Consider the following 23,443-nt stretch of genomic DNA (forward strand, 5'->3'; position numbering starts at 1 on the left):
TTCCTTGTACCTCAGCTTTCTTATCTGTGAGATAGGCCTAATAATGGCACCTCCCTTAGTCTTGAGAATTAAATGAATTAATGCATATGAAGTTAATTGATCACTTTTGACCAGTTCCTGCAAAATGTAAGTACTTACATAATTTACTCTTAATAGAGCCAATTTTGAATATGGGATATTAACTATCCAGTGGTTATCCCTGTTTTGTTGCTTGCCTTTCAACCTATCCCACCCTACTGCCTTTTTCCTTTCTACCTCGAAACATATTCATTTTCTTCCTTCCTTAAGACAGCCTCCTTTTGTACATCTAGCTACCACATCATTCATCTCCTTCCCTTTGTCTATCCCTTTATTCATTTATTTTTTATTCCATTGAAAGAAAAAATCCATATTTGTTGCCTCTACCTTTTACCTTTGTTCATTGCTTGATTCCCATTTCCATCTGGCTTCCAGTTCCCTGAGATGGGTTTAGTAAAGTCATCAGGACTTTCTAATTACCAAATCCAGCAAAGCTTTTTGCTTCTTACTTGGACTTTCCGTACATTTTACTCTGTTTCTACTGTTAGAGTCTCTTCCTCTTTCTTGAAAGCCCTTCCTTAGCTTCCGAGATGCATGCTGTTCTTTTCCAGTTCTCCTGGCTCTCTGACTGCTTCCAGTAAGAGTTCATTGCTAGTTCATCTTCCCTATACACATGGTTGTTGCTGTTTCCAGGGCTTTGTCTTACTTTGTACAGTCTCTACAGATAAACCCAATTGCACCCATAATTTCAGTTTTTACCTGAATTCCTATTTCAAGTCTCATCAGTCTCCTGAGCTGATATGCTGAATTTCTTCTTCCTCCTGGCACCTCTAACTCAAATTCCCACCTATTTAGTTCCAACTCTTGAGCTCCACTTGACACTTATTCTTCTTACTGTGTTCTTACTCTTGGTTAATGTAACTCACATCCACCCAGCTGGCCAAGCTAGAAAACTTCAGCTATCTTTGGCTCCTTTTCTGTCACTATACATATCTAATCGATATGCAAGACCTGTTTTTGCTTCTTTTAAATTCTGTCCCATTGTTCCTGTCTTTGCCCCAGACTCTTAAACGGTTTTCTTGCCTCTTACCAACAACCCAATCTCCCACCTCCAATATATCTTCCACATTATGCAGAAGAGAACTCCCTCAACTGGCATGCGATTATACCACATCCCTTCCATCATCTAGAGGTTTAGGTGGACCATTATATAACCATCATGATCTAATTTCTACCTGTCCTTTAGTCTCCTGTTTGGAGTCTCAGGCAATCACCTGCTATTCCATGTTCTGAGACCCAACTTAAATGTTACCTCCTCTTTAAAACCTTCCCTGATCCCTCTAGGGGAGGATTCATCATGTTCTCCACAGGGCTCCCACGTCCCCTGTTCTTACTATCATCATAGTCCTTATTTTGATTCTGTCTTCCTCCATCATTAGACTGTAAGTGTTGTGAGGGCAGCAGAGATGATGCTTTCTTCATATATGTAACACTGGCCCTTGTCACAATAAATGTTTGAGTTATTAAAGAGTTGATTTTCCAAGTTTGTTCCATATATGTTGCTCTGAGGGAGCTAATTCCTATATTTCATTTTTTTTTCCTTCAGCTCTTTGATGTTGATGAGGATGGCTACATAACAGAGGAAGAATTTTCTACCATTCTGCAGGCTTCTCTTGGAATACCTGACCTTGATGTATCTGGTCTCTTCAAGGAGATAGCCCAAGGGGATTCTGTTTCCTATGGTGAGTAGGCAGCTTCGCCTCCTGATTCAGATTACAAGGAAAGCATCCAGACTATGGATTGATCCACACAAAAGAGTATTGTTTCCCTAAACCAATTTTATTCATAATCGTAATAATGATGATGATCATAATATGGTGGTAGTATTGTGGTAATAATAATAGTAATTAATTATTTATTAATTATTGGGTAGTAATTCATTAATTAATTATTAAATAGTAATTAATTATTGAGAGTGTTAAGCACTCTTCTAAATACTTTATATATATTGGCTCATTTACTCCTTACAGCAAGCTTAATTAATTAGTACTCTTAATAGTTCTCACTTTATTGAGATACAAAGAATTAAGTCATTTACCTAAGGTTTCCAATTTAGAGAATGGCAGAATCAGGATTCAAAACCCAAGGCTGTCTGGCTTAGATCTTGCACTAATGACCTCTACCCCTTACTGCTTCTCATAGCTCTCATATCTGCTGCCCTCCTGGGAAGGCTTCTCCTTTCTGCTGTCAGTGTGGTCAGTCCAACCTGAGCAAATTAACCAAGCTGGGTTATAACTCCGGTAGACAGATATGGACAGAGGTATCAAAGAAAGATAGTAGCTAAAACATTTATTGAGCATTTACTGTTACCAGCTTGTATAAGTTTTCACATTCAGTATCTCATGTCATGATAGTAGCAGCTCCAGGAAAGTAGACACTATTATGGAAGAAAACCTTGTGACAAAGTGCAGGTCCATCCCTCAGTGAGTGTCCTTTCTCCTGGTGGTACTTATCCATACATAAAACATGTCCCATTTGGCTGAAAGACTGTAGCTCAGATTCCATATATTTCACACGCAGTCATTTATTCAGAAACACCCCTCAGTGGAGAGACCTCAGTGATTGTTTCCCTGCCTTAGCTTTGATGTGGTTGTAGATGTCAGGGCGACTTATCATTTCCTTGTCCTTTCCATCTGGCTGGAGGGGGACTAATATTGAGAATGGCATTTTTCTTATGGTGTTCAAAGAGCTTCAGTTTGTTAACTTTCATGGGAGAAAAATTGGATCACATCCTTTGCTTTTTGGTTTTAATTACTGTCATTTTGATTGCCCTTTACTATTCTAATTAGGTGCCTAGCGCACTTACTATATTGAGTTCATTTTTTTTTAAATGAGAAAGTATAAAGTGAGATATATACTGAGACAAAACATATGAGTCATAAGCCCTATTAGTACTAATTCTTTCTCTGACCTTTCCTTTCATAACCCAGATACTCTATTGCTCCAGAGTTCCAAATTAAAAAATATATATATTTTGAAGAACTTTTTCAAAGCTAAGACTGCAAATGATTAATAAAATATAAATAATACTTTAATAATAATTTATTATTATTATTTATATTTTATAAATCATTTGCAGTGTTAGCTTCAATTATAAAAATTATGTATAATATAATTATAATAATTTATTAGAGAAATCATCTTATTCTTTGGAATTCAATTTTCTTCTTTTCAAAATACACAGAATATTTCCTTTCCCCAATATTAAGCAAATCCACATTTGGTGGAGTTGGGAAGAATGTTTGAGGTATGTAAGTATGGATTTCATTTAAAAAATACATATTGACAGGTGTCATGAATGTAACCATTAAATAGTGTAAATGTTCTTATTTAAATTGTTTTGTTCTTGTCTTTACATTAGTTAAATTAATGCCCAAATTCCACTTATAACCAGTTCACGGGAAACTTCTAGAAATTTGTTAGTCTTTAGTATCACTGACATCCAGCAGAGGACAGAGAGTTTGATCTTTTGAACAGAAGACAAATCTGGAAATTAAAACTCAATTTCAATAGGTCAACTCACATGTCAACTTACTTTAGAAGTCACTTAAGTCTTCCACGTTCTCTTATCAATGAAATAGACTAGTGTAGGTGAACCTTATATTAGATGTTAAGAAGAAACAATTAATAACTTGCCTGACTTGAAAATGTAAGATGGTCTATTAGTATAAAATAATGTTGAAATTGGAAAGAATGATTTAGGCTCAGTCTGGTGACTTACTCATCACTAAAACCTATTTTCATCTTCAGGAATTATTAAATAGTCTAATGTGCCACAAGAATGGAGCAGACTCTCGATATCAGAGGATTAAAAAAATAGAAAAAAGGACATGGGGCTAGAATCCTTTTATTGTAGACTCAGATAGCAAGCTGATTCAAAGACAAGGCTTTCTTTGCTCTAAAAACTCAATAGTAAAAAAATTAAAAATTAAAAAAACTCAAGAGAGGGGTGCAAGAGTAGTTCAGTGGTAGAATTCTCACCTGCCATGCAGGAGACTTGGGTTCGATTCCCGGCCCATGGTTTTCCCAAAACAAGCAAACAAAAATTCAACAAATGGTGCTGCAGTATGGGATTCTCACATGGAAAAAGAATGAAATGTGACCATAAAGTATACAAAAAAAAAAAAATACTCAATAGACTTTTCTCTACCCAGTCAGAAAAAAAATAGAGAATTTTCAAAATTAAGGGCTCCACTCTTTTTCAGAAACTCAGTGTTATTGGAGGCTTGAGTTTCAATCCCTGGTACTTACCTTAGTAAGTCTTCTATAGTTCTACCTCTGTTTCTAACTCTAAAACACTTGAGATAAAGAGGTCTTTTACTCAGCTGTCTCATGATATGATTATTACATATTGTATACTCTGCTAACTATTATTCATCTAAATCAAGGCTCAGTTTTTCAAGACTGCCTTTTTTTGTTACCAGAGTTGAAGGTTAAATAGTTTAAAAAGCCAGAAATAGTCCTCAGTAATTGAATTTTTTTTTAACTTTTTCATTGTGAAATGTGACAAGATTCAGAAAACTGAATAAACAGAAATGTAGAGCATAGTGAAGTTTTATAAAGTGAACACCTGTGAAACTACCACTCAGGTCTACAACTCCCCAAACCACATATACAGCTTCCCAACTACAATACCTTCCTCTCCCTTAAAGAAGGAGAGTACTGTTCTGACTTGAAAAGGAATCTCTGTTTTACTTTTTAGAGTTTGACCACAGGAGATTGCATCCTAAGTAGTCCATTTTAGTTTTGCCCAAGCTTTTAAACTTTAGATGAATGGAATCCCGCAGTATGTGCTGTTTGTGTCTGGTTTCCTTCATTCAACATTATGGCTTTAAGATTTATCCATGTTGTTACAAAGAAGTGTTCATTCATTTTCATTGTTTTATGGCATTATGTGCTATGAATATGCCAGAATATATTCATCCATTTCTACTGTTCATTAATATCTGAGTTGTTTCTGTTTTTACCTATTCTGAATAATGCTGCTGTGCACAATCTTACATAAGTCTCCTACAGCTCAATACACACATTTCTCTAGGTTTTATTCTGCCTAGGGATGGAATTAATGGGTCATAGAGTAAGCATATCTTCAACATGACTAGATAATGGGAAAACTATCTTCCAAAGCTTGGACAATTTATAGTCCCACCAACAGTGTTTGAGAGTTGAGTAATAGAATTTTGCAATAACTGTGTTATTAAAGTCATATGTTAATCTGCATCATGCCAGAAGCAGTTCTGCCCCAATTTATTGGATTTTGTGGTTTTTTTCCTCCTCTTTTAGAGGAATTTAAAAGTTTTGCCCTAAAGCATCCTGAATATGCTAAGATATTTACAACATACTTAGACCTCCAGACGTGCCATGTGTTTTCATTACCAAAAGAAGTTCAGGCAGCTCCTTCAGTCGCAAGTAATAAAGTCAGTCCTGAGAATCACGAAGAGAGCACCTCAGACAAAAAAGATGACTGAAAGAAAATATTCCTAATGAGAAAAACGCAGTGGATTTCCCTTGAAATTTTAAAGGCATTTGCTTATAGTATTTTAAATATGCTTGTTGTGTTAGGATGAAGTTGAAAATGAAAGCTTTTTAATAAAACTGATTGATTTTTCTTATTAAAATTGCTTTTGTTCACATGTACATATCAAATCATATTTCTTTTGTGTATTTTGTGCTGTATTGATTGATTTACTGTTGGAAAATATGTTTTTATGGATTTTCCAGTTTAATTTGTATATCCTAATGAATGTAATGGTCTTACTTATTGACTGGTAAGTATTAATCAAATTGTGAAGAGTTTTAAAATGTAAACATTTTGTAATATACCTTCCTCTACAGGAAAAAAAAAAGTAATATTCTGTCATTTCTAATTCTGTCCCACCTGGAAATAAGAATGAAGAGTCAGAGGAGCGTATAGGAGTTTTGTACTTCTAACTTCCCAGATTGATGTTTTCCATTTGCGTTTCAGTTTCTTGGGTCACTGAATATCAGTGGGTTGGAAACGAGACCTCCTTTAATTAGATGAGGCTCCTCTAGAACTCATGTTCTCTTTCACATGCATCTATATCACAGATTTCCTTAACCACGTGCCAGGGAAATAATATCCTTCTGCATGATCTACAGGCTTAGAACTTTGTTTTAAAGGTAGATGCTATGGCCAAAGGCCAAGTGGGAATTGCCTTATTGAAGACAACATTGATTGCCTAATGAGAATAGTGAATTGTTTGCCACAGAGTTGAATTTAATTTGAATTGGATGGTTCAGAATGTAGTTCTTGCCCAATAAATGAAACAGATTTGTTCTATTTATATGATACCAAAATTAATATGTTTTACCATCCAAATAGTTTTATTTTGTCTCATGTTCTCTCAAATTCTAGAGCTTGTCTCAACTATCAATATGGAAAACACAAAAGATTCCAAAGAGTCACCAAAAGCTAGGGAATCCACAAACTTACTTTACTGATACAGAACCACAATTTGAACCCCAAGCAGAAATCTAACAGTGACATTTTTCCTTTAGGGTAAGCAGGAATGCCACTCAAATACCAGTTTTATAGGTTCTCATGAATGTACACTGTTAAAATTATTTATCATTTATGTTTGAGATTTTGAACAAAGAATCAATTTATTAACATAACGTAGAAAAGTAGTTGCTTCATATTCTGAACCCAGTCTTTGAAATCAGACTCTTTATTTTGGCTGTCTTTCTGCATGTATTGATGGTTTACCCTCAGGCTAGTTTTTAAAATTCATTTTTGAAGTGGAGACAATCTTCACTAAAGTGTTACAAGAAGTATCAGAGTTTATATTTGGTCACAAGTCATCATTTCAAGTGGTTTTACATACTAGGTAATTAGCGTTCAAATTCAACAGGCAGATATGTATTTCAATAATTAAATTTCCAAAATTTACATTCTTAAGTATATATAATTGCTTGCTTTTTTATCTGCCTTATGATATTTAGACAAAGCATTAAAAGAGTTGAAAACAATTGTTTAAATAATTAGGACAGTACATCTTTGTAATAATGTCTGTCGTATGCAATTGAACGTATGCAATACTCAGGTACCATGATTGTTTATCACAGAAAATTGAGATATTAATACCATTAACTCCAAAAGCATGGCATTGTAAATTAAAGGCTTTTTATGAGGCTATTGCAAGTGATCCTGTTGTTTTCCTGTTTTAAAATAATTTCTTATGCTTTTGATTCTGCTAATCTTCTGTCAGTTTAATGTTCCTATTTTATTATTTTATTACTGAATAAACAGACTTGCCACATAAAATTATTCTTGGCCTTTAAAAAATTCCAGTTTTTGTATTTTGTCTCTAATATAATATACCTTTTAATATTGTGGTTTGAATATAATAAGTGTGTGTTGTATGTGAATGTGATTAATCACTTCTGTTTGCATTTAAGCTTTATGAAATGTCAGAAATGATTTTACTCAAATGAAAACTCAAATTTTACTCAAAGTAGCAATTCTTATTCTTAAAGAAGTTGATTTTTCACTGGTTGGGTTGCAGATAATAACACAAATCATAGTCAACAGTGTTACTACTGAGCAGGCCTCTGCTTTTATGCCATCCCCCCCAAAATTTCTTTCAAAGAGGTTTTTCTACTCTTAGGATTTAAAACAAGGAGTTGAAATTTATTAAATCAGTTGAATGCACTGTGGTTTTATATGATAATATGAAGAAAAAAACCCCAGCTTACCCTGTGATATGAGAAATACTGGATCCCAAGACCTATGAACCATCAAAATCTCAATCAGAGCAGCTCTATTGAAGGATATTGGCGTAGAGACTGCTCATAGCCTAAAGTCATTGGTGTTAGATATATTTAATCATCCTTTGCCACTGCTTTTAGAGTTTGGGAAGGCTGAGTGTGTTAGCTCCTAGTGGTACCTATAATGGATATTTAAAGGAGACTGACTCCCTTTTAGAATACATATAGTCTGCTTTTGCATGAGGCATGGCAACAAAGTTAACATGATTCCAAGACTCAGGAACTCTTCCCTTCAGACTCTTACAGATACAAGGCTATTGACACTCAAAGAGAGTGGCATTGAGTATATTGGAATAGACTGGCTCTCTACCACGAAAGTCCTTGTGTTTTTTTTATATAGCACACATTAAAGGGGATAATAGATACCAGGAAGAAACCATTCCGTAGGAAAGCAGACATATTTACAATCTTGTTACATTTTTTCTTTTCTGATCACTTGAATAACCTTTTTTATTTTTTAAATAAATCGATACACCAGAATATTAAACAAATCCTACTTTTGTAGCTTAGTAAAATTGAAGTTCTTCCAACGTTCTTGCTATATATCCAGGATTTATATCACAGTCTTTGGTAAATAAGGTAATAAACTGAAGAGCTTTTTCCCTTTTCCCCATTTAATTTAACTCTTGTTTTTAGATAGTCATTCTCCCACAACAGTTATCTCAAATGTCTGTATAAAGACCAGTGTCCTAGCATATTGCCTCCATTGCATTTTGACTCCCAACTTACTTTTTTCTTCTACTTTAAAAATGTTAATCTTATTTTCTTGTCATTCTTACAAAAGAATATACGTACATTTGAAAAGTCTGCCACCCCAAATGTTTTAGTTTGTGACACTACCAGAACACAATGCAGCAGAAACAGAATGGCTTTTAAAAGAGGGAATTTATTAAGTTGCATGTTTATAGTTCTAAGGCCATGCAAATATCCAAACCAAGGCATCCTGGGAAAGACACCTTGATTCAAGAAAGGCTGAATGGGTCCAGACCACCTCTGTTAGCTGGAAAGGCACATGGTGACATCAGCTAGCTTTCTCTCCTGGTGTCTCATTTCATAAGGATTCCCTGGAGGCGTTTTCCTTCAGTTTCTCCAAAGATCTCTGGCTGTGTGGGCTATGTTGGCTCTGTTGGCATTCAAGCTTTTTCCAAAATGGTTCCCTCTTAAAGAACTCCAGTAAGCAGCCCCACCTTGAATGGCTAGAGACACATCTCCATGGTATCCAAAAGTTACCACCCACAATTGGGTGGGTCACATCTCCAAGAAAACAATAAAAGAGATCCCACCCAGCAATACTGAATGAGGATCAAAGGACATAGCTTGTCTGGGATACATAATAGCTCCAAACCGGCATGCCAAATCACCAGTTATTAATTTTTGACATATTTTATTTCACCTTTTTATATAAATATTTTTATGTTCTTGACTTAACAATGTATATATTATTTTGTATCCTATTTTTCATTTACAGTAAAGCATTTTTCTGTTATGAAAATTATTTGTAAATGTCTATTTTTGAAAGTAGCTATAAGATAATATGTATAATAATTCTTCTAATGTTGATCATGTGGGTTTGATTTTTCATTTTAGGACTATTATACATATCCAAACACTATTCCATAATAGTTCATAATTTGGAATAGTCTTTGCTGAGGGACTTAATTTATATTTTCTGAATTCTAAAATAAGAAATCCACTAAAAGTTTTATAATTACTAAATTTCCTTTTAAATTGTTATTTTATTACCACAAAAATGAGGTTATTATTCTGGATTACATAGATTATAGGAATTTTAAATTTTCATGTAGTAGTTAATATGTTCATATCTTTGAAAGATAATGTTCTAGTTTGCTAGCTACTGGAATGCAATATACCAGAAACAGAATGGCTTTTAAAAAGGGGAATTTAATAAGTTGCTAGTTTACAGTTCTAAGGCTGAGAAAATGTCCAAATTAAAACAAGTCTATAGAAATGTCCAATCATAGGCATCCAGGGAAAGATACCTTGATTCAAGAAGGCTGATGAAGTTCAGGGTTTCTCAAGTGAGAAGGCACATGGTGAACACAGTCACAGTTTCTCTCTTGGCTGGAAGGGCACATGGCTAGCAAGGCATCATCTGCTAGCTTTCTCTTCTGGCTTACTGTTTCATGAAGCTCCCCGGGAGGCATTTTCCTTCTTCATCTCCAAAGGTCGCTGGCTGGTGGGCTCTCTGCTTCTCATGGCTATGTTGTTCTTCTCTGCTCTCTCTGAATCACTTATTCTCCAAAATGTTTCCTCTTTTATAGGACTTCAGAAACTAATCAAGACCCACCCAAATGGGTGGCGACCTATCGTCACCTAATCCAGTTTAACAACCACTCTCGATTACATCACATCGCCAGGGAGATGATCTAATTACAGTTTCAAACATACAACATTGAATAGGGATTAGAAGAAATGGCTGCCTTTACAAAATGTGATTAGGATTAAAGCATGACTTTTCTAGGGGACATACATCCTTTCAAACCAGCACAGATAAGTAGACTTCATATTTTTAGAAATATTTATTTTCCCTTTGTGAAAGTAAAAGATATTAATTATTACAATAAACAACAATAATAATCGCTACAAATTTGGACTGCTTACTCTGTGTCAGGCATTGTACTAAGTGATTTACAGGAATCAACTCATTTAAACATTCAATGAAGCATAGATATCATTGACCCTAAAATATTAACCAGGAAACTGAAGCCCATCAAAATTTAGAGTCAGTGCTAAATCACTCATTAAGTGGCAGAGCTTGAAATTAAATCTAGTTTGGTTCCAAGAGCCATACTTTTAATCCTTCATATGATGAAACACAGCTGCCTGATTTATAGATTTAGTGTTGCCATATTTTCCTACTTATGAGTTCTAGTTATCATACTTGACCTACTTCTTAAACATAGAAGAAACAGAAGTAGTTCAGAATGGTTCTGAACAGTGGTTGAGAAAAGTAGGGAAGAGATTGGTGAACCACAGTCTAGCAAGTTTAAAATTCCAACCCTCCTCTCTGTACATAGGTCAACTGAAAATCCCCAAATTTTCCTGTTTGAGTAATCCAAAGTACGGTAAACCAAAGGCTAGATGAAATTTAGGATATTAAATTTTGTGGGGAGTGATCAAGCATGAATTCTCTACTACTTATCAGCTCCTCTGCTGTGTTGGTCTTTTCAGACATAGCTCTTCTCTCAGAATAAAGTAAATGATAAAAGGTAGAGTTTGGGGGAACTGGAGACTAAGTTGAGGTATAATCCTTAAAATTAAGGCCCAGTACTATGTGTTGCCTTGCTATCTGGGGGAAACCAGGAAGGCCTTGAATGGCCTCCCACTCTGCTCCCATGAATATGGTCCCCTTAGCAAGGACAACCCTCCTTGTCAAACACACCAGATATAGTTCCTGCTAATTCTGACCATCCTATAAAATTACTTAAACAAGGCAATCACATCCGACTTTGGGAACCAGGGGGCATCCCACCCTCTTGATACTACAACGCCTGCCTCCCACAACCCCTAGTCATTTGTTCTGCTCCCAAGTACAACCTCCATATGGCCCTGCATGGTGTCCTCCTCCCCACTGGCTGTGAGCATGTGTGATCAATAAACTGCTGACAATCTCATCTATCTGGTGTCAGATGTCATGTGTTCAGCCATCCCCATATCCCTAGAGCTGGAATCCCTCACTCTCTCATCAGTGGTGAGAAGGTGATCAAAACATAAGTCAAAATTAAAGTATCTAGGACTTTCTTTCTAGTTGTTGTGAAACATAACCTTTGCCATTCTCCTTTAAATTATCTTGCCATATAAAGACATTATGAACTTTTCAAAGCATAAACCAGATATCATTGCTCTGCTTAAAATTTTTCAAAGGCTACTGTGATGGTCAGCTTGACCAGATTATGGTGCCCAGTTGTCTCGTCAAGAAGCACTGGTCTGATTGATACTGTGAGGATATTTCTTGGATTTAAATAATCTGTAAATGGATTGCATCTATGGCTGATACAACTAAGGAGATTGCCTTCAACAATGAGAGAAGGCTCATCCAATCAGTTGAAGGCCTTAAAAGAAGAAATGATGACCTCAGCAGCCAGAAGGGAGAATATCCATCTCTACGTCAGCCAGCCAGCCTTCTCCTGGGGAATTGGGGAATCCACTGAAAACCTTCATCAGAGTTCCAAGCTTGCAGCCTACCATACAGAATTTGCACTTGCCCATCCCGACTACGGTGTGAACCAATTCCTATTTAAAAATCTCATTTATATTAAAAATATATATCTTGTCAGTTCTGTTTCTCTAGAGTGCCCTGATTAATACAGCTACCCACTGCAGTTCAGATAAAATCCAAAATTTTCAGCATGGCCTGCAGTGCCCTATATGATCTGGCACCTTCCTGCAGTCTAGATCACAACTGAGTCAATCCTAAAACCCCACCACCAGATCTTTCTCTCACTCAAAGTGACTAAAGATCCATTCCTGCCCCAGGGATTTTTGTACTGCTGTTCCCTCTAGCTAGAACCCTCTTTCCCATTTTCACAAGGCTTTCCTCTTCACTGATATTTTTTAGAACACATTCACTGAAATATGACTAATATACCATACAATTCACCCTCATAAAGCATACAGTTGTACAGTTCAATTCTTTTTTTTTTCAGTATTTTCACAGGATTGTGCATATTACTGGTTTTGAGAAATTTTATTATGATTTATCTTAGTGTGACTTTCTTGCAGTTCATTAAACTTCTTGGATCTGTAAATGTAGAGTTTTCATCAAATTTTGAAAAAGTTCACCATTATTTCTTCAAATGATTTTGAAAAAGAGAATGAAACAATGGACTAGAATGAGAATAATTAGCAAACATTCACTTGGAATTGGAGGAGAGAGTAGAGAGACTGAGAGAGGCAAAGATAGAAGAGCTAATAGCTGATAGTATTCCAGTATTGATAGACATGAATTCTTGAATTCAGAAATTATGAACCCCAAGTAGTTGATAAGGTGAAATTTGCTTCTAGATACAACACAGTGAACTGAAGAGATCAAAATGAAAATAAGTAATAAAAAAATTAAAAAAAATAAAGTAGCCAGGAAAAAAATATTACCTATATTTTATTACCTATAAAGGAATGCATATTTGACTCAGATTTGTCAAAATGCTGAGAGAAAATGATTTTCACTATAGAATTTTAAGCCAACTAAACTTATTTTTAAGCATTGAGAGTTAAATACAGCTATGTTCAAACAAAACAAGCAGAATTTGTCACAATCAGACTTCATTTAAGAAACTTCTAAAACATGTACTTTAAGAAATAAGAAAATGAACCTAGAAGAAAAGACCACACTTTTTCCCAGTTCCTCCTGCTAATTATGGCTTAAAGCCCTGGACATGATATATAAATAAAAACAAGAAGATTCTGAAAGGTGTTGAAAGGAAGGCAGATTAGCTAGCAACTTTAAAAAACAAAGAATGGCACAGTGGTGAGGTCCCTGAGCTTTCCTTTTGCTTCACATAGCCCTGAATTGTAGCTGAATAAGCTGGCAGTCCCTCCAGAGCAGGCAAAAAAAAAAAAAAAAAAAAAGACCCAGTGAAAGCCTGCTCTCTCTAGCCAAGGAACCAAGAAAGGGACAGCCTAGAAAGATATAAAACTTTTAGAAAGTAACAACTTTACTCCAGTCAAGCATCACAGTGAAACTGTGCACCCCTCCACAAATTGTGCTCCCCAAGAACAGCCAAGTAAGGATCCTAGATTTCCACCCTTATCTGGCAATAATAAAGTGACACCCCCTCCTTTCCTAATTGAATAGTATTAGAGGACACTAAGTAAAAAATAATATTTAAATAAATCCAGAGTCTTATAAAATAATGTGCAAAATGTAAAGTTTCAGTAGAAAAGTACATGTCATAGCAACAGCCACAAAGATCTCAAAATGAATTAAAACAATCAGGTCTCTTGCTTTTCATCTTTCTTTTCTTGCAAGAATACCCACATGTCTTTTCATGTGTATATTCAGTAAAATTTTTGCCTGCTTACCTATGATGTGCTGTGCCCTTTAATTCTATCTCACATTATGGTCAAGAACCTCGGAAGTCAAAATCTGGCAACATGGTTTGGTGAGCCAGCCAGGAGACACTTCTCTCCAACCATCTGGATTGGTGAGTACCGGGAGGTTTGGCCACGTACTTTCACTTTGTTTTCTCACTTAGCTCATTGCTATCCTCTCCTATGTCCTCATGAAATTCTGTGTCCTCCTGAAAGGGTGGAATCAATTTTCACTGTTCACTCTAGGAATCCAGGAACTCTGATTGGCTCCCTCAGAGCATAAACTCAGTTCACACTGAGCTTCCAGCTATCCAAGGAGCGGCTGGTGATCTAATTGAGACCTGACTGTGGCCTTCTTTCCATGGTGAGCAGGAGTCCAATGGGAGCCGAATCAAATCCTTATCTTTCTCTATCTCTCCTCAGCTCTCTGAGACTCCCCACACTCTCTTTGCCTCCGCCCCGAGGGCCCAGACCCTTTCTCCAGCTAAATCTGTTCCTCTTTTCACTTCCACAGAGGTCCTCTCCCCTGCTTCCATAAAAATCTCCTTTCCCTTCTATCTAGCTTTGAATACCTTCTAAAACATCTCATCTCTTAGGACACAAAATTCTGGGCTAAAGATTCTCCTACCAAACAAGATGTTGTCTTTAACATTCTAGAGAGTCACCTCTGATTTAGGCTACAATATGTCCATACCTAGACCACTTTAATTGCCTGAGAAGGAACGTTCTTAAAGGAGTCCAATTTCCTTGCTACATGTTCCTTTCCTCTAGCCTGATTCTGGCAATACCCAGGGAGATTCTCTCCCTAGAGTTTCTTTTTTGTGGCAAATCCTTTCCATTCTCTTAGGCAGTAAGTCAGACAGCAAATTAAGAGCACAAGCACCTCAAGGAAGACAAGTGGGTCAGCTCAGCGATGTCAGAATGGTACTGTGCCATCCATCTCCTGAGTCTTTGAGGACCCCAGGTATACCTGGAGATAGGGAGCCTGATCCCATGGCACCAAGGGATGGCACACAGAATGGCAGGCTGGTGATCTGGGATGCCAGGCATTGGTACTAAAATTTACCTTTTTTCTCTTTCTCTTCCTTAGAAATGGGTGGTGCTTCCAGTATTCTGGCTGACAGTCCACTGGGCTGCCTGCAATGAAATTAAGATAATTTTCCCACAACAGAGCTACAGGGCTAGACAATACTGCCATACCACAGTGTCACCTGCAGGACAGCCAGCATTAGCCCACGAAAGGAACAGTCAGTTATAATCCTATCTACAATTAAATCTTTTTTGTAAAAGGGAAGTAAAGTTGCAAGAAAGTCCTTACATGCAGCTTTTATGGCCTTATATCAGGACAAGCCTATGAAGTGCTCTTGCAAATTATGTTATGCCCAAGAAGACCATCAAAAACGTCTTCCTCATAACTCTTCTTTGTGGAAGGAGGTAAATATTTTAAATAACCCTCTTTTTAAATAGCCACCCTTCTCAGCATCCTTGTTTAGTCTCTATTAAAACACATTGTGGCCAAATATAAAGGCCAATAGTAAATATAAGCTAAAAGATAGGGAATCATAGCCCTCCAATGGGGCTCTCAATTATCATACCATCCTCTAGTTTGTAAGAGACAGGGAAGGTAATCAGAAATTCCCTAAGCCTAGATATTTTAGCTCCCTACCAACACAAGGACCTAAAAAAAAAAAAAAGATTTTTTTTTTTAACTTGCGTTATGCCTATGTCTCCATTTCCATTAAAAGAGAAAATGCTTGTTTGCTAAAAGGCGGTAAGATGTACTACCAAGCTGGTTAATTGTAATAAGTTAAGGGAACTCACTCAGGAGAAAGTGAAAAACCTGACTCTGTTCCAGGAGAAGTTAGCGGAAGCCTTGAAAAGTTACTAATATAAATTCCCAAGAAGATCAAATCTTGCCGGGCACCCATTTTGTCAGCCAGTCTACTGCCCCTTACATTCAGAGAAAGCAGCAAAAGTTCTCCATGGGTCCACAGACTCCGACTAATGACTTACTAGTAACTTCCTTTTCTGTCTTTAACAATTGAAACAAGACTGAGGAGGAAAAACAGACAAAGGTAAGCAAAAGACCAGAGAACAGACTCAGCTTATTGCCGTTGCTGTTAACAGCACACTGTCCTCTGAACGTCACCCAAATTGTGGCTCCAAACTTCAAGGGCTTGTTTCAACTGTGAGTCAGAGGGTCACTGGCAAGGAGGCTCCCAGATACCTCAAGACAACCCTGAAACTTGTGACCCAGTGGGGCCTTGCCCCTGGTGCCACCAACATGGGCTTCAGGCCCAGGGATGCACTGTCTCCTAAAGGGGGGCAGGACAGCCCCTCAAGCCCTGCTCACAGCAAGTGCAGAAGACTGAGGATGCCCAAGGCTGCATCTGGCTTTGCTGACTTCACATCTGACCAATCTAGAGGAGCCCTGGGTGAGACTTGACATGGCAGTTAAGAATATGAATTTCTTAACACTAAAGCCACTTTGTCCTAAACTGCCACCCCAGGTCTACCTTCACTTGAACTTGCCGAATTATGGGAGTTGACAGTAAAGCCAAAACTAAAACCTTCACTGCCCCTCTCCTTTGTAAGCTGAGAAACTTTCCAGTGTCCCATCAATTTCACATTGCTGTGGGTGTCCCACCCCCTTCCAGGAAGGGAGCTTCTGCACTCCTTGGGGGCCACCATGAGCTAGTAAACCCAATTCATGTCTGCCCCAAGACCCCTCATGGATCCAAGGCCTCTTGGCATCCCCCTCAAAAAATCCTTTGCAAATAAACCTATCTCTATAGAATAAAGGTAACCCAAGGCAAGCCTGCTGAGTAGCTCTGCCTGCATTCAAATTTTCAATCCTAGATCTTAGCAAAAGAAAAATGCATTTTGTATCCTTTATCACCTTAACTCTCACTACTTGTTTGCTTTTAAATGCCGAAAACCTAAGGATAAAATTCCTACCCTACTCAGTACTGCCCCAAGGGTTTCAAAATAATCCCCATATCTTTAAAAAAAATGCCTTAGCAGAAGACCTTGATGACCTCAACCTGCTTCAAAGCAGTCTTGCCAAGTGTTAACTTTGTAAACTAACATGTTTATAATATGAAAGTAAATTTTATTTGTTATAGTTATTACTGATTATATGCCTTGAATGAATGTGGAAAGTTGTGGAGAGTTTAAAAAGGTAGGTTCTTAATCACTGCTAACTATAAGAAGTTGTAAAAAAAAAAAAACTATGAAAAGAAATTCTACCATATTCAATGCTAACCAAAATTTAATAAACCTGTTCATAATATTAAAAAAAAATTGTGTGAAACCATATATGTATACAAAACTGGAATTACATTTTCTCTGCTAAAATAATGTAAGTTGATAGTCTACTCTTAATGAAAGGTTATAAAAAGTTTTTTTTCTTGACATCTAAATACTCTGTCTAAAAGATACAAATTTTATATCATATCAGAATAACATCCCTGTTAATGTATATGTTAACTTTCTCATCCTTTATTTCAAAAAACAAGTCTTCTCACTCTCAAAGGAAAACTGTTACAAAGAATTTGTTCTCTTACCTTGTAAAAGTAAGGTACTAAAATGTTGAACATATTACCAAAAAAATTTTAAAGAAGTATTACAATAATTTAAAAAGTTTTCTATCCCTCTGTTAGCTAAATTAATGTAAGTAAAATATTATTCATATATTTAAAGATTGTTTAAAATTCCTAAGAACTTAACAATGGTCTATCCTAATACAAATCTGTATAATGTTAAAATTACAAATCAAAGAAATCATCAAATTTACTTGTCAGTTACACTACTTTACTCTAAAGCATCTCTAAAAAAGACACATGGTCAGCTATACTTCAAAACTTCCGCTTCAACAAAAAGCACTTTAAAAAAGCGACAAGGTGCTGGAGACTCGGGTTCAATTCCTAATGCTTGCCCATGAAAAAAAAAAAAGCAACAAGGTGAGTGCAGTCTGGAGTTTGCTTCCCTTCATCCACCTCCATCCAGCCGAGTCCACCTGGCCTGCACTGCCCGCTGCTGGAGAAGAACGGAACTCATGATTCTGGCTGAGCTGAAACTTGGTGGGACAGCATGGGCCAAGAGCACAGCAGGATCAGCATGAAAAGGAGAACCCCATGTGAGAACTTTTCATCTGCAAGCTCTGCCTCTACACCTGTGTTGGGGAGAGTGGAGACAGACTGACCTGGGCAAGGAAGGTCTTGGAGCAGCTCACAGGCCAGACCCCTGTGTTCTCCAAAGCGAGATACACCTTTGGCATTAGGAGAAATGAGAAGATTGCTATCCACTGCATAGTCCGTGGGGCCAAGGCAGAGGACATCTTGGGAAAAGGTCTAAAGGTGAGGGAGTATGAGTTAGAAAATAACTTCTCAGATACTGGAAACTCCAGTTTGGGCATCCAGGAGCACTTCAATCTGGGAATCAAATATGACCCAAACATTGGTATCTATGGCCTGGACTCCTGTGTGGTGCTGAATAGGCCAGGTTTCAGCGTCGCAGACAAGAAGTGCAGGACAGGCTGCATTGGGGCCAAGCAGAACCAGCAAAGAGGAGGCCATGCACTGGGTCCAACAGAAGTCTGATGGCATCGTCCTTCCTGGCAGATAAATTCCTATTTCTATCCAAAAGACCAATAAAAAGTCTTCATTGAAATATATATATATATATATATATATATATATATATATTTTAAAAAGCAACAAGGCAAGTATATGAATTATATTCTTCCTGTTAATTAACAACCCTGGTAAATGTATAAAGGTAGAGTAGGACAAAATTTCTGCTATGGTTGTGGCTAATAATCCTAATCTAAAACAACTGTCAAATATCTTTATTTCTAAAAGTAGCTTCATTGACCAAAAAAAAGAAAGTAAAATATGTGATAGTCAGCCAAACTAGAATGAAGCCAAAGTTGTATTGCCAGAGATGTTAGCTCAAAAAGCAAAACTAACTGCCCTCACCTGAGTTCTAAAACTAGGAAAAAGGAAAAGGCTATGCCTTCCTAGTCCTGAATTCTCACACAGCAGTGTAGAAAGAGGAAAGTTTTCTTTCAAACTCCACCAAAAAATACGCAATCTCTTAAATGCCATGCTCTCAGCAAACAGAACAATAGTGGTAATTCATTGCACTGGCCATCAGAGAAATAATACTAACATCTCTCAGAAAATAGCTGGGCCGATGTGGCAGGCCAAGCCACAGCCCAATCAATCAAGCCCCTTCTAAGCCTCATCCCTGTACCACTTAACTTGGCATGTGCCCTTTTATTCCCCAATTCAGCAAAAACGAGCTGCCCAGGTAAGATTCACTCTCAGACCTGAAGAATGGTCAATCCTTCCCTCTTCCCCAATCTCTCTTGGCTAATGCAAGAGAGATTCCTAGGTGCACTCACTTCTATCCTTCTCTTGCTATTAATCAACCCTTGCATTTTTAAACTTCTCACCAAATGTGTTTCTTCCAGATTAGAAGCCATTCACACCAAACTAATGCTAATGCAAGGACTTTCAGCTGTTTCAGCGTAAATCCATAGATGCAAGAAGCTTAGCAAGCCCTAAACAGAATAGACCCAAATAAAACAACAAGACACATTGTAGTCAAATTTCTGAAAACTAAAGGCAAAGAACAAGTCTTTGAAGCTGTGAGAAACAAATGACAGGGACTTTCTCAGCAGAAACCACAAAGGTCAAAAAGAAATAGCACAATGTTATTCAAGTGCTAAAAGAAAAGAATTGTCAATCCAGAATTCCATATCCAATGAAAATTAAGGAAAAATCAAAACATCCTTGGATAAAGGAAAACAAGAGAATCCATTGCCAAGAGACATATTCTAAAGTGATAGGTAAAGGAAATTCTCCAAACAGAAAGAAAATTATAAAGGAAGGAATTTGGGGCCTTCATAAAGGAGGAAAGAACATGGTATGCTATATTGAATTAGGTACCCAAAAAAAGACATCTTAATCCACATTCCTGTGGGTCTGAACGCATTTGTAAATAGGACCTTTTGAGGATGTTATTTTTAGTTAAGCTGTGATCCAACTGAATCAGGGTGGGCATTAATTTGTATTACTAGGGTCCTTTATAAGCAGAAGAAATTCAGACTTAGTCAAAGAAAGTTGAAGGAGGTAATCAAAGATATTTCCGTCTGAGGCGAGGAGGTAAAAATGCAAGTCAAAGAACACCAGAGGTTGCAGCAAGCCAGGCTGGAAAACTACAGATTTGGAGATGAAAGCGTGTCCTCGTCAATGCATCGATTTGGGACTTCTAGACTTCCAAACCATGAAACAATAAATGCTTATTGCTTAAGCCAACCCACTGTATGGTATTTGTCAAAGTGTGGTCTTTTTTTCATAGCTGCCTGGCAAACTAAGACACATGATAAGCAAAAATATGGGTCATTGGGCAATGAATTTTCTTTGTTCTTCTGAGTTTTCTAAATTATGTTTGGTGGTTGAATAAAAAATAACAACATTGTCTAAAATGGTCTAAATGTATGTGGAGGAAATATTTAATTAAATTATATTATAAATGGAGCACACAAGGACATATAGGGAGGTAAGGTTTCTGTACTTCACTCAAGTTGATAAAATGATGACACCAGTTCTCTGAGATAAGTATACCTAAAGCAACCACTAGTAAAGTTTTACGAAGAGATACACTAAAAAGTAAAAACATAGATAAATTAAAATGGAATTTAAAAAGATGTTCAAGTAACCCTCAAGAGAGCAGGAAAAAAAATGTCAAACAGAGAATAAAACAACAAAAAAGACAGGCTTAATTCCTAATGTATCAACAATTACATTAACTATAAATTGTCTACACTAATGAAAAGAGAATTGGCAGAATACATTTAAAAAACATGATAGGCTGTCTACAAGGAACTCACTTTAAATATAATTAAATAGGCAGGTTGAAAAGTAAAAGGATGGAAAAAGATATAGCATGAACACATTAATAAAAAATCAGGAGTGGCTAGATTAGTATCAGAAAAACTTTAGAGTAAAGGAATTTATGATAGAGACATTATATAATGTTATGTATATCCACCAACAATATATAGTATTCCCAAAAGATACCAAACAACAGAGTTGCAAAACATGTAAAGAAAAACTGATAGACCTTTTCAGAAAAATTGATAAATCCACAATTAAAATTGGAGATCTCAACATCCTTTTTCAACAGTTGATAAACCAATTAGACAGAAAATTCCTAATAGTAAAAAAAATTCAACACCATCAACCAAGAGGTTCTAATTGACATTTATAGAACACTGCACCCAAAAAGCAGAATATACCTTCTTTTCAAGTACCCATGAACATACACCAAGATAGACCATATTTTGGGCCATAAAATAAACCTCAACTAATTTAAAAGATTGAAATAATAAAGGGTGGGTTTTCTCGCTGCAACAGAATGCATCTAGAAATCAATAACACAGATATAACAGGAGACTCTCCAAACACTTAGAAATTAAATAACGCACTTTTAAGTAATCCATGGATCAAAGAGGATGTCTCAAGGGAAATATAAAATATACACTTAACTGAATGCAAATAAAAATACAAAAGTAAAATTTGTGGGACACAGCTAAAGCAGCAGTGCTGAGAGGGAAATTTATAACACTAAGTGCATACATTAGAACATAGGCTCAAAACAATAATCTAAACTACCACCTCAAGAACTTACAAAAAGAAAGAGCAAAATAAATTCAAAGCAAGTAGAAAGAAGGAAACAATAAAGATAAGAGCAGAAGTCAACGAAATTAAAAACAATTAAACAACAGAGACTAATCAATGAAATGACCCATAAACATTGACAAGCCTCTAGGAAGCCTGACAAAAAAAAAATGAATTAAGAAATTATTAATATCAAAATGTAACTAGGGGATATCACTACAAACCCTGCAGACAACAAAAAGATAAGGGAATACTATGAATACTTCTACAAAAATAAATTTGAGAGCTTAGATTATTTGGACCAATTTCTTGAAAACTCATGCAATATGAACTAGATAATTAGAATATCCCTACAAATGTTAAAGACATTGAATTTGTAATTTAACAACTTCAAAAAAAAAAAAAAAGTCTCCAGGCCCAGATGATTTGACTGGGAAAATGCTGCATTTAAAGAAGAATTAATACAATTCTATACAATCTCTTTTATAAAATAGAAGAGGGTGGAACACTTCCCAATTCATTTTACAAAGCTAGTATTACCCTACCACCAAAGCCAGATGAAGATAGTATATAAAAAGAAAACCACAGACCAATACCCCTCAAGAATATGACTACAAAAATTTGTAATAAAATGTTGGCAAATAAAATTAGGCAATATATGGAAGGACCTATACACCATGACCAAGTGGAGTGTATTTCAGGAATGCAAGACTACTTCAATATTCAAAAATGAATCAGTATAATCTACCATATTAATAGGCTATAGAAAGAAATCACATGATCATGTCAATCAATGCAGGAAAGCATTTGACAACCATCAACACCTCCTAATAATAAAAATTGTCAGTAAACTAGGAATAGAGGGAAACTTTCTCAATTTCATCTATAGTTAAAACTAAAATTATACTTAATGGTGAAACACTGAATGCTTTTCCCCTAAGAGCAGGAAAAAGGCAAGGATGACCGCTCTAACCACTCTCATTCAACATAGCACTGGAAGTTCTTGCTGGTGCAAGAGGGTAAGAAAATATAATTTCTGTTTAGTTCCTTTTTCATAGTTTTAATTTTTATGCTGAAATTTTTCATCTGTCAACACTCATTATGAGAATATGTTCCTCTGAATCCTTGAACGTGTATGTTATAGTTGCTTTAAAGTCCTTCTTTGTTAATTCCAACATCTGGGTCATATCAGGATCTTTATATTCTAAGTATGCATCACATTTTCCTTTTTCTATGCATTTTTAGTGATTTTTAATTTTACATTTAACATTTTGAATGATATGTTGCAATGACTCTGGACTCTGTTATACTCCTCTGAAGAGGATTGATTTTTTTTTTCCTAACAGGAAGTGAACTTGGCTGGATTCCTACTCCAAATTCAGTTTATCCTATAGTGGATGGCAACTACAATCTCTGTTCAGTTCTTTCAGTTTTCAACTGCTGCTTTTTGGTGTCTCTGCACATATGAATAATTTAGTTGTCAGCCAAAGATTTGGAATGAGTTTATACACAGGCCAGAATCATACTTGATGCTGCACTTTGAACAGCACTGAAACTTTAGCATAGCCAACCCACAGTTCAGCAGATATTTCTTGAGTACTAGACATTGCACTAGGTGCTGGGAGTCCAAAGGTAAATAAGGCATACTTCTACCTTTCAGGAGTTTACAGTCATCAGGGAAGGATGTACATGTCAACAGGCTGAGCCTACCAATGTTCAAGCTCCCAGTTCTACTCTTATTCCTCCACGATGATTTTTGGCCTGGGAGGTAAACTGTTTAGACTATATTTTCCTTGTCCCCCTGCACCCAATTGGGTTCAGCTAATGTGGAGACCTCA

At 36.4% G+C, this 23,443-nt stretch overlaps 1 protein-coding gene, 1 long non-coding RNA gene and 1 pseudogene across 3 annotated transcripts in view; all 3 read left to right on the plus strand.

Moving 5' to 3' along the window:
- Positions 1–23,443, plus strand: part of LPCAT2 (lysophosphatidylcholine acyltransferase 2) — a 105,120-nt gene that overhangs the window by 79,699 nt on the left and 1,978 nt on the right. Inside the window, exons 13-14 of one of the 2 annotated variants that reach the window (XM_077132471.1) lie at positions 1,625–1,760; positions 5,362–9,305. In XM_077132471.1, coding sequence (XP_076988586.1) covers positions 1,625–1,760; positions 5,362–5,546 — 321 coding nt within the window. In that variant the 3' untranslated portion in view covers positions 5,547–9,305. Of the gene's footprint in view, positions 1–1,624; positions 1,761–5,361; positions 9,306–23,443 lie in introns of those variants that run through there. The other variant, XM_077132472.1, reaches the window with a different exon arrangement.
- On the plus strand, positions 13,450–17,204 carry LOC143659464 (uncharacterized). The gene is made up of 3 exons (XR_013163553.1): positions 13,450–14,030; positions 14,164–14,281; positions 15,008–17,204. It is a non-coding gene; the product is annotated as an uncharacterized LOC143659464 (long non-coding RNA).
- Positions 17,864–18,543, plus strand: LOC143659978 (large ribosomal subunit protein uL5 pseudogene; annotated as a pseudogene).

This window comes from Tamandua tetradactyla, chromosome 16, assembly GCF_023851605.1.
Source record: "Tamandua tetradactyla isolate mTamTet1 chromosome 16, mTamTet1.pri, whole genome shotgun sequence".
Classification (NCBI taxonomy): Eukaryota; Metazoa; Chordata; class Mammalia; order Pilosa; family Myrmecophagidae; genus Tamandua; species Tamandua tetradactyla.